This window comes from Parambassis ranga, chromosome 6 (assembly GCF_900634625.1).
Source record: "Parambassis ranga chromosome 6, fParRan2.1, whole genome shotgun sequence".
Lineage (NCBI taxonomy): Eukaryota > Metazoa > Chordata > Actinopteri > Ambassidae > Parambassis > Parambassis ranga.
The window spans coordinates 9,254,950-9,268,348 of NC_041027.1; the positions used below are offsets into that span (position 1 = coordinate 9,254,950).

Genomic DNA, 13,399 nt, shown 5'->3' on the forward strand with positions numbered 1-13,399 from the left:
TGCAGCTACTTCCATCACACTCTTTAGTCCAAAACGCACCCACAGGTTCACATGGAGTAGATGGAAACCCCTTATATGAGACACATGCATGAATTAAACAGACACCAGAACAATAACTTGATGCATTTAGGCCTTTCTGCTTCCACTTGCTTGCACCAAGATTGACCAAACACTCACTTTAGCTTTGACTTTAAATCAAACCCTCTTCCTGGCCATCCTCTCCTCCTTTAGATCAGTAGAATATTAATTGATAATCTCTTACTGAAGGTGCAGGAAAAATATCATTTACTGGAACTGTGAAAAAAACTGGAGTAACCTGTGTCCCAACATGGCCTTTAAAACCAGCTAAAATGTTCCACCATTGTGAATTCCTCCTTTGGGGGACTAATAAAGGATTATCTTATCTTATTGCGGTCATACAAAGGCACATTTACTGGATGTAATTTTTCTTGAATGAGAAGAATTACTAGTTGCAACACAAGCTGAAAATCACAAAACAAACGTTTAGTCTTTTAATCTAATCTGTGCCTGAATGTAGGTGAGTGTTTGCATGTACATTCTTTGGTCCATATTAAAATATGAATTCAGCTCTTTCATGTTAATGCTTGTGATTTAAATCTACAGATTCTATGTAATTCTGAGCTAGTTCTTGCATTTGTGGGTCACTTCTTACCCACCTAACCACTTCATGACTTAAATATTTCTAATTGAATGGATTTGCAGAAATGTGTATATTGTGTTTTAATCACTTTGTGTTGTTGTCGCCTTTAACAGCCTATGGAGTGATTTCTGCTTAAAGGATATTAAATACTCTCTCCAGAGCGCCTCAATCATCAAATATTGTCTTAATCTGCAGTTGTTTGCTTTAGAATGTTCAATGCAGCTTTATTGTCATTGTACTAACACTCAGCTGATACTGGCTTCTAAGTTGCCCTATTCTGCACATGTTGTGCAAAACATGGTTCAGCACATCAGTGTAGGCCTTGATTTTCAGATACTCACTCACATACACAGTGAGCGGGCACAAGCAACAGGCTGCTGGCAGCAGTTCCCTTTCTAATTGTTATATTTAGATTATCTAACCGATTGTAGCTTATATTTTAATTGCTTATAGAGACTTCTGTAATATCAGGATGATGTGGAAATAGATTCAAACAGCCTGTATGTATAACTCACAAAACTGCAAGTGGTAAAGTTGTATAATATATGAAACATGTTGATATCAATGAGCTCAGCTTGCTGTTTAATGTGGCTCTACTGTGAGACTAGTCTGATCTTTTTAACAGCCATTAACCTGTATCCCTCACTAACAGCAGCTTATGTACTGTGTATAACCCAAATCTCGGTCTATTTCTTCTTCTCTTCTTTCTTAGCTTACTAAAAACCTCTCTGTCTTTGTCTCCACCAGACTTTTCAGCAGCCTAGGCGAGCTCCACACTATTTCTCAGAGAAGTTATGGAACCACGTTCACCATCCGCCCTGGCAGCCGTTACCCCGTCACGCGACGCACCCCTAGCCCAGGTTCAGGCTCACCTGATCGGGGTGACCCCCTTGGACGATTCTCAGGCTTCGGCCTACCGACCTCACCGACTACACCACCACAAACCATACTCAAATCCTCCAGCCTCAGCCTCCCCCAGGAGCCTAAAGAGGTTCGCTTTGTAATGAGGAGCTCTAGCGCCCGTTCCCGCTCTCGCTCCCCATCCCCATCACCCTCTCACTCCCCTGGGCTAGGCTCACCACTTTTAGCCCTCCGGCCCTTCCACCAAAAACCTCTCCACCTTTGGAACAAGTATGATGTTGGAGACTGGCTGGAGAGCATCAATCTTGGAGAGCACAGAGCAGGGTTTCAGGAACATGAGATCGAAGGCTCGCACCTCCCAGCTCTAACCAAGGATGACTTTGCAGAGCTGGGAGTGACCCGAGTCGGACACCGCATGAACATTGAGCGTGCACTTAAACAGCTGCTGGAGAGGTGACCCCTGCCCTGAGCCCCAGCGACAGATGGAGACAGCTGACAGCAAAGAGAGAAACGAGAGGAGCGGCTCCTCCTTTACTCTGGCTGCTTTTTACATTCAGCATCACCTGTGAACACTTTGCATTAACACCCTGCACTTAGCACTGCACTGAAGAGGAGGAATCAATACATTTGTCCCCCTCTATTCGGCCCTTAGTGTCTGCACACCTCTTTGCCTGCAGCCAATTAGATCAGAGCTCAAAATAATATCTGGTCGTTCTTTGCAGCAAAGAATCGCATGAGCTCCAATTAAAACATTTGATTTGTGAAAGGTTCAGTTGTTTCCTTAGCAACACCCACACTTTCTCTCTCACTGTTCCCTCCTCTCCTCTCTACCTCTACCACCCGCCCATCCATTAGGCCTATGTAAGCCTTTTGCAGTTCAAGTAAAGGAGGAGGAGGAGGAGGAGGAAGAGATATTGCGTTCCAAACAGAAAAGCTCAGTTGCCTTTCAAAATTATTTATACAGAGATGAACACAGTGCTATGGACATAGTGCTGACACAGCTCTGAAAAGGTGTGTCTGCTGTATACCTGCTGTTTTTAAACTGAAGACTTTAGAGCCCAGAGGTGGAGCTCCACAAAGTAAACCACAGGAGAACAGCCCCTCTGCCTTGGTACCCAGACTGTGCTATCTATTATATTTGGAGAATGTTTAACCAACACTCGTGGCTTTTTTCATAATCAATTTTTTTGGTTTTCCAAAGGGAATATTATATATAGGTATTATATAATATAATATAATATATATATGTATCTAAATATAGCTTTCAGAAGAAAAGACAATGTTGCAAAAAGGAAATGTAATAAATTAATCTGCGCCTGTTTTTGGTTTTTAGTATAAAAAGCAGAGAGAATACTTAAAATTATTTCACCAATAGTTTACTCATTTCTACCAATTATATACATACATATATATATATATCTATATATCTATAGATATAGATATATATTTGAAAGAAAAAAGTATATAGATACAGAAATGAAATTTTTGTCATAGTAAACAACTTTCCTTATGGTCACCCTTTTTTGAACCGTAGCATGACAAGTTGCATCATGTTTTTTTGAGCGGAGAGTTTGTCGTTTGTTTTTATTTTCTTACGGTCTTCCTTCATACTAAAGGGCATCCCGTAATGTGAGGCTGAGACCCCAGCAGACTCCTATCCCCACCACCACGGCTGCAAAAAGTCACTGTTGTCGTTCCGTCTGTCCACAATAACTTGTAGACTCGTGCCTGTCTATCACTCAGGGATGGAAGTTTGGGGCACCCACATGAGGAAGTTGTAGGATGTTTTAATACAAGATGTTTGAGGACAATTAAACACAGTCTGACACATGTTAGAGAGCTTTTCTAATTTCCATCCCTGTGACCCCTGAAGATGTTTCTCAGACAGGAAACACTGGAAGGTTTTTCATCGTAACAAACCAGATTAGAGGAATCTGAAATCTGTAGGCAAATTAGGTTTAATGTAATCTGGATGTCTGCATCTCTGACACATGAAATGTGTGGCAGGCTGTGGGGATGGGTAGGTCTCTGGATGGTCTTGACAAAATTTCAGTATTTTACAACCTGGCTGTGTCTATCTTCACTATTGTCTTACTGAGTAAAATATTATCATTAAAGGTGGCAGCCAGAAAAATAAGACCCAGGTTGTAAAAGAACAAAACAAACAAAACTGACTTTTCCTTTAATAATATAAATCTACAATTGTACTCATGAGTAGCTTCTGCTGGCAGTGAGAAACAGTGAGTTTTATTCAAAGTACAAAGCATTTTTAACAGAACTTTTCTCTGACAGGATGCCAGGAAATGTCTATTACTAAAAACCTCTGCACATCAGCAGCATCCAGTCAGAATGCCAGGACAAATTTACTTGGTGAAAAGTTGTGTGCATCTTTTTCTTTTTTTTTTTTTTTTTTTTTTGCTAGCAGTTTTGGATTATAGGAATAGCACTCACTGCCTCACTGTGACCTCACTGATTTTACTTTGACCTCCAGTGTTATGTCCTCAGTCTCATTGTGTTGTTAAAGTTCTTTTCTGTTCATTGTTGATTTGTTACCCTCGGACACTGTGGGTAGATTTTGTAGCGTGTGGAACATGATACTTAATATTTTCAGTCATTTGAATTTTGACGGGGGAAAAAAAGAAAAGAAAGAAAAACTATCCTGTCAGTTCTAAACATAGTTACACTTGTAAAAAAAAAATGAACTACAAATATTTGCTTTTTTTAAAAAAAAATCACAAGCAATGTATATATGATAGATTTCATATAAATTTTTGAAAAACAAAAAGTATATAGATCTATATATGAATGTTTGGCATATATGCATAGTTAACCACCTGTGGAAAAGGTGAGCAGATTTTATTCTTTCTATGAACTCTTGAACTTTTGAACTCTGAACTATGAACTAGGGGATGATTTGCACAAAACAAGGTGACAAGGTGCTAACATAAAAGCCACCCATCGTCCAAGCGCACGTGTGCATCTGGATTTTCCAGAATCTCTCTTGTGTGGTCGTTCCTCTTCAACGTGTGTGTGTGTGTGTGTGTGTATGGCTGTGTATGTATGTAAATGTCCCCATTGTGTCTGTGTCTGTGTATGTGTGTATATGTCCCCATTGTGTGTGTATGTGTGTAATTGTTTTGGAGAATGCATGTGACGGTGAGAGAGTGTGTAGGGTTTACGTCTCCGGAGTTAGTCCACTATAGCCTTACTGTATTACCATCAGAGATTGCCGGCAGTGGCTGTGTCAGACAAACACGCACACACACACACACACACACTCACAAAACATACACACACACAAACAGAAAAATGCACACAAACATTCATCTTCAAAATCATTGTTCTGCATTCTTGTTTTGTATTGAGTGATGTCTTCTGCCCAAAGAGGAAGAGACAGGCAGAGAGACGGAGAGAGAGAGAGAGAGAGAGATCACCATGCGGTATTGATCAGAACACTGTCACATTTTATATTGCAGTTCAGCTCACCTTGTAACTGTGTAGGTGCAGCTTATACAGTGTCACTGTTTTGTACACCCATTCCCAGATGACATTTTGCGCTCCGTACCCCACACTCTGTCGGGCAGCACTCCTCTTTCCTTTTTCAGACCTTCAATTTCTGAGTTTTTGGATATGCTATATGAGGTGATCCAGTGAGGGACAAACAACACAAAGGAAAAATGTGCCAAAAAGAAAACTTTTAAACTGTATATTTATCTTTGCTTTAGAACTATCTTAGTTACAGCATTCTTGAGCTGTTATAGTATATAATACAATAATATGGTGCCATCTCCTGGAAATCTTGAGAACAACAAACATTTGTTAGATTCCTTCTGTACTTTCCTGCAGGTGGAAGTACTCATTGTTATGATTTTGTAAAGAAGCAGGCTACATTTATATTACTTCATATACATATATATAGCCTGTGTATATCTAGTTGCATTAACATTTCTGTTTAAATTTTGAGACATGGTAACACAATTGCTTGATTTGACTGTGATGAAGGTTACTGTTCCCATCTAAACACACTTGAGAGATGGTTGTGTACAGTCTGAACTTAGACACAGGCTGGCCTGCTTAGAAGAATCAATACTGTAGTGTAGTGAAAACCCGGTCGGATTGTCATGTAAGTTTACTACAAACACAGATGCAAAACTAGTCATGTGTAACAGACCTACACATCATTTGGTCAAATAGGTTCAGTGAGAAAAGGCGTTATCTTTGTCTTATTTTTTTAATCAACAAAGCACAATCTACATAGCGTGGGGGGGGGGGGGGGGGGGAGCAGTGTGACCTTTTTAAAAACCCACTGGGGAACCAGTGTTCTTATCATCAAAGGGGGTTTTCTTTCATTGTTGGTTTTCTCCTTGTTTGCACTGTGAAGTTTAGAACGGTGGACGTATCACTGCAACGCCTCAGCCTTGTCTCACAGGTAAACTTCCCCTTCTCAGCATCCAATCCAACGATTCACCTAAGACCTCCTGTCCACGCTCTTAGAATCCCCCCCCCCCCTCCCTTCCTCCCACCCCTCCTAATATTTTATTCAAATTCAATTAAACCAGAAGCTACCTAGTATTCCTCATGCAAACGGTGTAAGGGCGATAGTAAAGTCTGAGGCAAGATCTGAGATGTTGCCCAGGATATCTCCACCTCAGAGATATATGTTTGTTATATTATGTAATAAATTTATAATTAAAACATGAAGTGTGTCTTGTTTTTGTTTCTCTTTCCTGCTTTAGTGCATCTTGTTAGTACAAATATCCCAGTGTGCTTCATAAGCCATAAATAAAACACAAAACATAAATATAAACATGTTTGTAATTCAACATAATCATCATAAAGAAGCAACTTAAGTTCTACAGTAACAATGAATGAGTGTACAAATACTCATCAAATCTGTCAATAAGCACACTGCAAGACTGAAACCTTCACATTAGTATAAGAGAAATGATATAAACTTGTATAGAACATGTATATAGACTGGTAGCTGTATCTTGTAAATTCCAGAAAGTAAAGGGATCATGTGATTTATTTGAAGTACGTACCTATCTATAGTCAGGTCAGTGCACCCCCAGTTTGGAGAGCCAGACAGAGGCCACACAATGATCTGATATTAACATATTCTAAAGACCTACTAACAACTAAAGGGACTAAAAGAATAGTCACTAAGCTGTATGCCACCACCCATCAGACAGCCTTTTCCAATGACACCAAGACTCACTTGAGAGGCCTTTGTGTTGTTTGAGTTACTGTGTGGGTCATGAACTGCAGCTGCTGTTTGGTTTTCTGTTGTCAAATCCTTCCACCACATTAAGGCAGTGATTTTTCAGGGGCTGCTCTTTCCCATTAAAAGACTATATTGAGGTGGTTCAGGATGCCTCTTGGGCATCTACCACTGAAGATAGATTAGGACAGACCCAGCTGAGAGGGGGGCCTCAAAGTACACCCAAAAACTGCTTAGCCACCTGCAACCAGATTCTAGATACACAACTGATTCAAAGTAGATGCTGGTAAAAACAATGGTAATGTTCTAAACGTGATCACCTGAAATTGATTTTATGCAAGTGGGTCGGTCTCTGTTTAGGTACTAAAATATGACTTGCTGCTGATCCTGTTCACCACTGTTCCATGTCAGCACTCCAGTCAGCCTCTACAAACCAACATGCTGACCTGCACCTACTGGATAAGACTCTCATTCAAACACACAGAAACCAAACATTAGTGCGCTGGTTTCTTCTGCTGGATCACATGATATCATTTTCATAACATGGTACATTAAGTTTTCATTTATGATGCGCTAATAAAAAAAGAAAGAAAATTACATTATAAAATTAATGCGACATAAAAAAAGAATAATCAGCCAACAGATGCAGCTCACCACTGCCAACAAACACACAAACATCGAGAACAGCAGCAAAAACAGTTGATAATCACACGTTCTCTTTGTTCTGTGCCAGTTTGTTTTCATTGCTTCACATTGTTACCATGGGACACAAGTAATATTTTTCCACATTAAAGCAGATGTTCCTTTCTACCATTCTAACAGTAGAAGTTGTTCAAAACAAGAAGCAGCTAATGATTGATGATGCTAATGATTCCACCGGGTTTAGTTCCCTGCTAATGTCACTGGACAGATATAGAGCAGTGATTTAAACTCTGAGTAAAACACCGTCTGCCATCCTCCAGCAGTAGAGTTACAAACCAATAATTTATGACTCACAATTACAAGGAAAAACAATGTGCCCGTTGATGGGTGCAGTCACAGAGATGACTAAGAGGAGGATATATTTATGGAAAGTCTTTCAAAGCACCTCTGGACTTTCTGCTTTCAGTCCATCCTCCTCTGCATCTGAGTTATCTTCTTTGTTTTCCAGGTCAATGTTCTGTGGGAGGAGTGTCACAGACGGACATCACCATACACATTTACTATTTAACCATTAAAATGCAGCAACAAAAAGATTAGTAATGCCAGAGCAAGAGCCTACTTTTAGGGTAATAACTTTTCCAATCACATTTTCCAAGTGCACAATAAAACCATTCCTTCTATGCAGTTACATATACTTTTAGACAATGCTTTAAGGTTTACCTCTAATTCTTGCATCACTTCATCCATAAAGTCACTTGGGTTTTGCTTGTAGTCCACTGCTCTCTTGATCATCTCTCTGAACATCTGATGTGATAGTTACAGTCACAGAGTGGTGAGGAAGGTTTATGAGACTGACTTGTTTTGTTATATGAATTTGTTTGTTATATGACTAGGAGAACAAACCTTAACAACGTTGGTCCCATCAGCTGCTGACACAAAGTAAAATGGGAGCCCCTGCTTCTTCCCAAAGTTAAAGCTTCTCTGTGTCACCTTCATGTCAGCTGCAGGTGTGAAAAAAAAACACACACACATGTTCACATTCGAAAAATAAAGCCAACTTTGTGAGCGTGATATGCAGCATGAAAAACTACACTCACCGTCAATTTTGTTAGCAACCACACAACAGGGTATCTCTGGTCTGTACTCTCTTAGCTCCTTGTACCAGGTGGCTAAATTCTTATACGTGATCTTTCTTTGGACATCAAACACCTGAGCGAAGGAAGGAAAATTACAAAACTGTTCAGCTTTTTTTGTTGACATTGTAGCAACTCTGCAGTTCAAAACGTGCATTTCAACTGCCGCCTGATTGTCCACAAAGCATTTTTATCCAGCATCTTTTTAACTGCATGCAACAAGGACAGAGACAGGTTTTCAACAAGGCACTGCAACATCAAAAAAAAAAACCTGAAAGGACTGAAAAGGGGTGAAATGTGTCATACCATGATGCAGGCGTGAGCTTTGTGATAGTATGAGGGATGCATGCTCTGAAACCTTTCCTGACCTGCAGTGTCCCAGAAATCTGTGGAGAAAAAAAAAACATAATGTAGAGGCAGTATCAGGTCTGATTGTTAATATCAGACGACTTTTCTCTTGGTAAAATGATTTCCTGTGAGAGCTAAACAAAAGCAAATATGCAATATTTACCAACTGTTACCGTCTTGTTTCCTACAGAGGCTGTGTGTTTGTACAGAGTCAACGCATATGTTGACAACTGTTGGGGTCGACTACAAGAACAATTAAGGATTCAATTTAATTCAATTTTATTTGTGTAGCATCTTTTTTTTCCAATCAGAATTGTCTCCAGGCTCTTCATAGAAACCCAGACATTTAACCTTGAAGGTATGCCTGACCTTACAAACAAACAACAAATAAATAAAGAACAGGTAACATGGATTATAAGAATGATTGATTCAGATGCCATTTAATCTTAATTTCTAAAGCTGCAAAAGGATACTATTCGTCCAAGAGAAACCTCTCCATCAACCTAAGAGAGAAAAGAAACAGTCAACATACAATGTGAGCAAAAGTTAAACACATAATTAGTATTAAATGTAATACTCACTTAGATTTACCCACAGCACTATCTCCAAGACAGATTATCTTCACATGTTCTTCTGCATCGTATTTCTTTTGATTCATTTCAGAGATGTCACCGACGTCAGCGGCCATTTCCCCTACTTTTAACTATTTTAGTCGTTTCTATAAACCCCTGAATACAGTCTGGTTAAGCTCGCCTTTGTACGGGAGCTTACGCTGGACGGTTATTGACAGCGAATGTTAGCTAGCTTGCCATCGGTTAGCATCGTATAGTTCGGCTTTATATCGCTTACTTCATTAGGTCATATTAACAAAGGGTAAAGACGACATTAGAAAGGCTGTAAATGATTGAATTTGATTGTCTGTAGCGTTCTGCTGGGTACTGCAGCGTTAGTTTCAGAGAACACGCCGAACAACAGAAGGAGGACACGACCGCTAGTTACCATTAGCTAACAGAGTTAGCTTAAATTCCAATTGTTAATCTCACTTAAATAGTCCCGATTGCCCTGTGTATGTGATACTTCTACAGCACAAAAATGAGTTAAACGAGTTCACTTTCTTTTCTCGAGTTTCCATTTCTCGAGGCATACGTAAGTTTGTTGGTACACGGCGACAATATTCGTTTCTATGCAACGGGGACGCCTGCAGGACCTCTGGGTTTTGTATTATGCTGTTCTTGCAGGTGCCTGATTAAAAAAAAACGTGGAAGGGAAATAATGAGGTCATTGTTTATTATTTTTTTTAAATATATTCCACAAAATACTTAGCTGCTGCTGCTTAGCTGTGATGCTTTTCCTACATGTGTGGCAGTCAGTTTTGAGAGTATTGTAAACAATTGTGTATATACCCTTGCCCTCACGTCACTTCCACGTTCTCAAACCATTGCTCTGATTCGCTGGTCTGCCTTCTCCAACCGATTTGAAAGCGACATAATGTACATTTTCCAGTTATGTAATGTGGTGTAATTTACATTTAACATGTCAAACACATGACAAAGGAACAAGTAAACACAAAATAATCTATATCATGAAGCAATAAAACTCATACGTCCTGCGCTTTTGATCGTTTATTTAATGCTGGAATTTGTGTAAATGTGGCATTAGTCAGTAACTTCTACATTGAGAGGTAACATGTATTCAGAATGACGCAGTCCAAAGGAAAAACTTGGAGCTTTCTTCCTGGTGAAGGTCACCTATAGGGGAAAAAAATGCAAGTGTAAGCTAATGTTGGCTTTGCCTTTGTGGTGAAATAGGAGGGTTTCTAACCTGTTCAGGATAATGTGCTCCAGGTCCTGGTTTCTTTGTGGCTTCTACAGGAGTGAAGTTGCGGCCTGTCATGCTGAACTGTGGAGGTTTCTTAGCGTAAATGTATGGGTTCACTGTTTTATAGGCAGCAGGACCAGGAGTCTGGAGAGAAAACAAACGTTTAAAAAACAGTAAACCATGACTTCTATGTTTTTGATCAGGTGTACCTTCTTCAGGTCTTCATGGAAGTTTCCAACTTTGCTGCGGCCATAGAGGGAGTATGTGGGAGCCGAAGACATGGTCACAGTTTTGGGCCCCAGCAGAGGTGGCAGACTGTACTCAGCTGGGCCTGCAGTAGATACAACAGGTACAAACACTTGGCTCCTTGAAACGTTACAGCATAACTTCAAAAGAGAGCAATTGTTACCTGGTATTTGGTTGATACGGCCATCTTTGCTCCTCCCACGAAGAGAAAAGGCAGGAGGAGAGTGGAAGACAGACTTTTCTGAACGCTCTGGGGTGTAGTGGCCTGAAACACCAAAGAAAGTTGCAGACATACACGTCTGACAGCTTGTGTCTGAGTATGTTGTGAGTTCTACCTGGTCCGGGAGCCAGAAACACATCTAGCTCTTTAGGACGGCTATGGAGTGAGAATGCAGGAGTGCCACCTCGGCCCACTCTGGTGATATTAGAGGGGATCAGATATCTTGGTCCCGGTGAGCAGTTTGCTGCGGAAGTCTCAGAACGTGTCCCGAAGCTGAACGTTGGTGCTTTATATTTGGTAGGATCATGTTTGGACATACCTTTTTCAAGGAGCAAAGAGACCCAGATCATGTTACACGCCATAATAATCATCATCATCATAAGCATAATGACGTCTTACCAGTAAGTGCAGGCAGTGCATACTTGGGTCCAGGGCTTCCATAGAGGGCAGCTATCGGCCCTCTAGGTTTGTGGGGCCTCCAGCTCCCAACCCAAGGGTCAGCACTTGTCATTACTTTGAATAGATAGATAGATAGATAGATAGATAGATAGATAGATAGATAGATAGATAGATAGATAGATAGATCACCTACATACTAGTCACACAATGACTGTTATACATATGTAAATGCTATAAACAAGTCTGACTGGTGAATAGGGCTGCAATCACCAAAGAAAGTCTTGGTCGACTGAAACCCTCAAGTTTTGACTAAAAAGCGACTACCTGTGTGCGTGTGTGTGTGTGTGTCGCTCCTCTGCTTCCTCACTACGGTGGGGAATTTGAAGCAATAAAGTTTAACAAATTAAGTAACATAAACACTACAAAGACTAGTAATTTATTTGCCTATTATTACATCTTTTTGACCTGGTTACTTTGCGCTGAAATTAATCACACACTCGAGTCTGTCTGTCGGCTCTGACAGCGTTTTTAATCACGTGCATCTGCGCAATATCACAGATTTCTGAAAAATATACCCTCATCTAGTGATATCAGCACAATTGTTTATGTCATGTTAGAATATTTACAGACACTCATGTCGCTCTGCACATGTCCTGCGCACAGAGCGACACTGAACACAGGAGCGCAGCTTCGCTGAATGACGCTTGGATGATGGCTTAACATCCAGCATGGTCTGGGTATGTCTGAAGCATGCTGCCGCTGCTGCGAGCGCCTACAGTTATAAAACCATTTATTAGACGAAAACATTGAAATACGTCAATGTTCATATTCTTAAAACGGACGGGGCAGCCTGTTTGTAGTCGAGCTGTGACAGACAGACACTTTATGGATCCGTGAGGGGAACTTCAGGATGCAAACTTTCTTTCGTTGTCTATTTCCATGAAACGCTGCCACACTGCAGATGTCTCTGACATGGTAGAGGAGGACTGACTTAAATGACACGGTCAAAACTAAATAAATATTCAGCAAACCGCCGGGCCGGGTACGCTTCAATCTATGGTTAGGACTAAACCAAAATAGTGAAAACAAAGTTCAAGGATCGACTGTTACCTGTGAAACGGGTGCGCCGAAAATACCCCCATTAGCACTTGGTACATTCCTCCTGATAAAATTAACGCTACAAAAAGTCGACCAATCAGAATTTTGGTCGAGCCAGAACGTGTCGACCAATAAATCGACCAGTCGACCGGGAGATTACAGCCCTAAAAATATGTTGGGCTGTCTTGATAATTACCTTCTCATATCTTTCCTTGTTAGTGATTTAAATAAAACACCTGACTAACTTTACTCTGACCATCAAATAAAACCTAGACCTGCCAGATAGATTATGGGTAAAGTTAAATTACACTAGCACCAGTCTACATATATCAAAACATTATGCAAAATATGACAGATAGCATCACTTTCTGGTGTAAATTAAGTAAATAGGTGATTTTTACCGTGTACAAAAATCCTAATGAGATCCTCCAATGAGTATCTGTTTCAGGCTTTATCTCCCCTGCATGTGCAGTAAACACAGATTTTGTTTGTCACCTTCACTATGACAACGTCGCCATGGAAATGACTCTTTGACAGTCACATGTCACATGACTATGATTTTGTATGTAAACTGTAAAGTAACACAACGACAGGCATTAAGTGTTGTGTGTTAAGCTATTTATGAGGTTACACTGTTTGTATAACGTTATATGAATTTGGCAAAGTGCCCCACTGTGCTATGTGCACCCATCTTACACTGTAATTTAAACTGTTGCTTATGTCACATGATGAGGAATGAATCATCCTATTAT

General features: G+C 40.3%; 3 protein-coding genes across 13 annotated transcripts in view; 1 reads left to right on the forward strand and 2 right to left on the reverse strand.

Moving 5' to 3' along the window:
* The window catches only part of shank3a (SH3 and multiple ankyrin repeat domains 3a), a 151,601-nt gene extending 145,412 nt beyond the window's left edge, over positions 1-6,189 (forward strand). For 8 of the 10 annotated variants that reach the window (XR_003670876.1, XR_003670881.1, XR_003670879.1 and 5 more), the window contains one exon: positions 1,409-1,545. Coding sequence is in view for 1 of the 10 variants with exons in the window: in XM_028407478.1 (XP_028263279.1) it covers positions 1,409-1,979 (571 nt within the window). In the remaining 9 variants the exon portion in view is untranslated. Of the gene's footprint in view, positions 1-1,408 lie in introns of all 10 variants that reach the window. The other 2 variants (XR_003670880.1, XM_028407478.1) reach the window with 2 other exon arrangements.
* Positions 6,190-6,319: 130 nt separating this feature from the next.
* On the reverse strand, positions 6,320-10,067 carry rabl2 (RAB, member of RAS oncogene family-like 2). Of its 2 annotated transcripts, none has more exons than XM_028407481.1 (8): positions 9,462-10,067; positions 9,340-9,369; positions 9,030-9,109; positions 8,825-8,904; positions 8,483-8,594; positions 8,289-8,386; positions 8,106-8,189; positions 6,320-7,902 (listed from the first exon to the last, which is right to left on the reverse strand). In XM_028407481.1, the coding sequence occupies exons 2-8, from the start codon at positions 9,363-9,365 to the stop codon at positions 7,822-7,824; spliced, it is 561 nt and encodes a 186-aa protein (XP_028263282.1). In that variant the 5' UTR covers positions 9,366-9,369; positions 9,462-10,067; the 3' UTR covers positions 6,320-7,821. The 2 variants fall into 2 exon arrangements, with proteins under 2 accessions (XP_028263282.1, XP_028263281.1); XM_028407480.1 differs by having other exon boundaries at positions 9,448-10,067.
* A 454-nt stretch (positions 10,068-10,521) lies between these two features.
* cimap1b (ciliary microtubule associated protein 1B) lies at positions 10,522-13,103 on the reverse strand. Its single transcript, XM_028407479.1, has 7 exons — positions 13,049-13,103; positions 11,550-11,663; positions 11,266-11,469; positions 11,094-11,195; positions 10,894-11,015; positions 10,688-10,828; positions 10,522-10,614 (listed from the first exon to the last, which is right to left on the reverse strand). The coding sequence occupies exons 2-7, from the start codon at positions 11,659-11,661 to the stop codon at positions 10,522-10,524; spliced, it is 774 nt and encodes a 257-aa protein (XP_028263280.1). The 5' UTR covers positions 11,662-11,663; positions 13,049-13,103.
* Between the last annotated feature and the right edge of the window lie 296 nt (positions 13,104-13,399).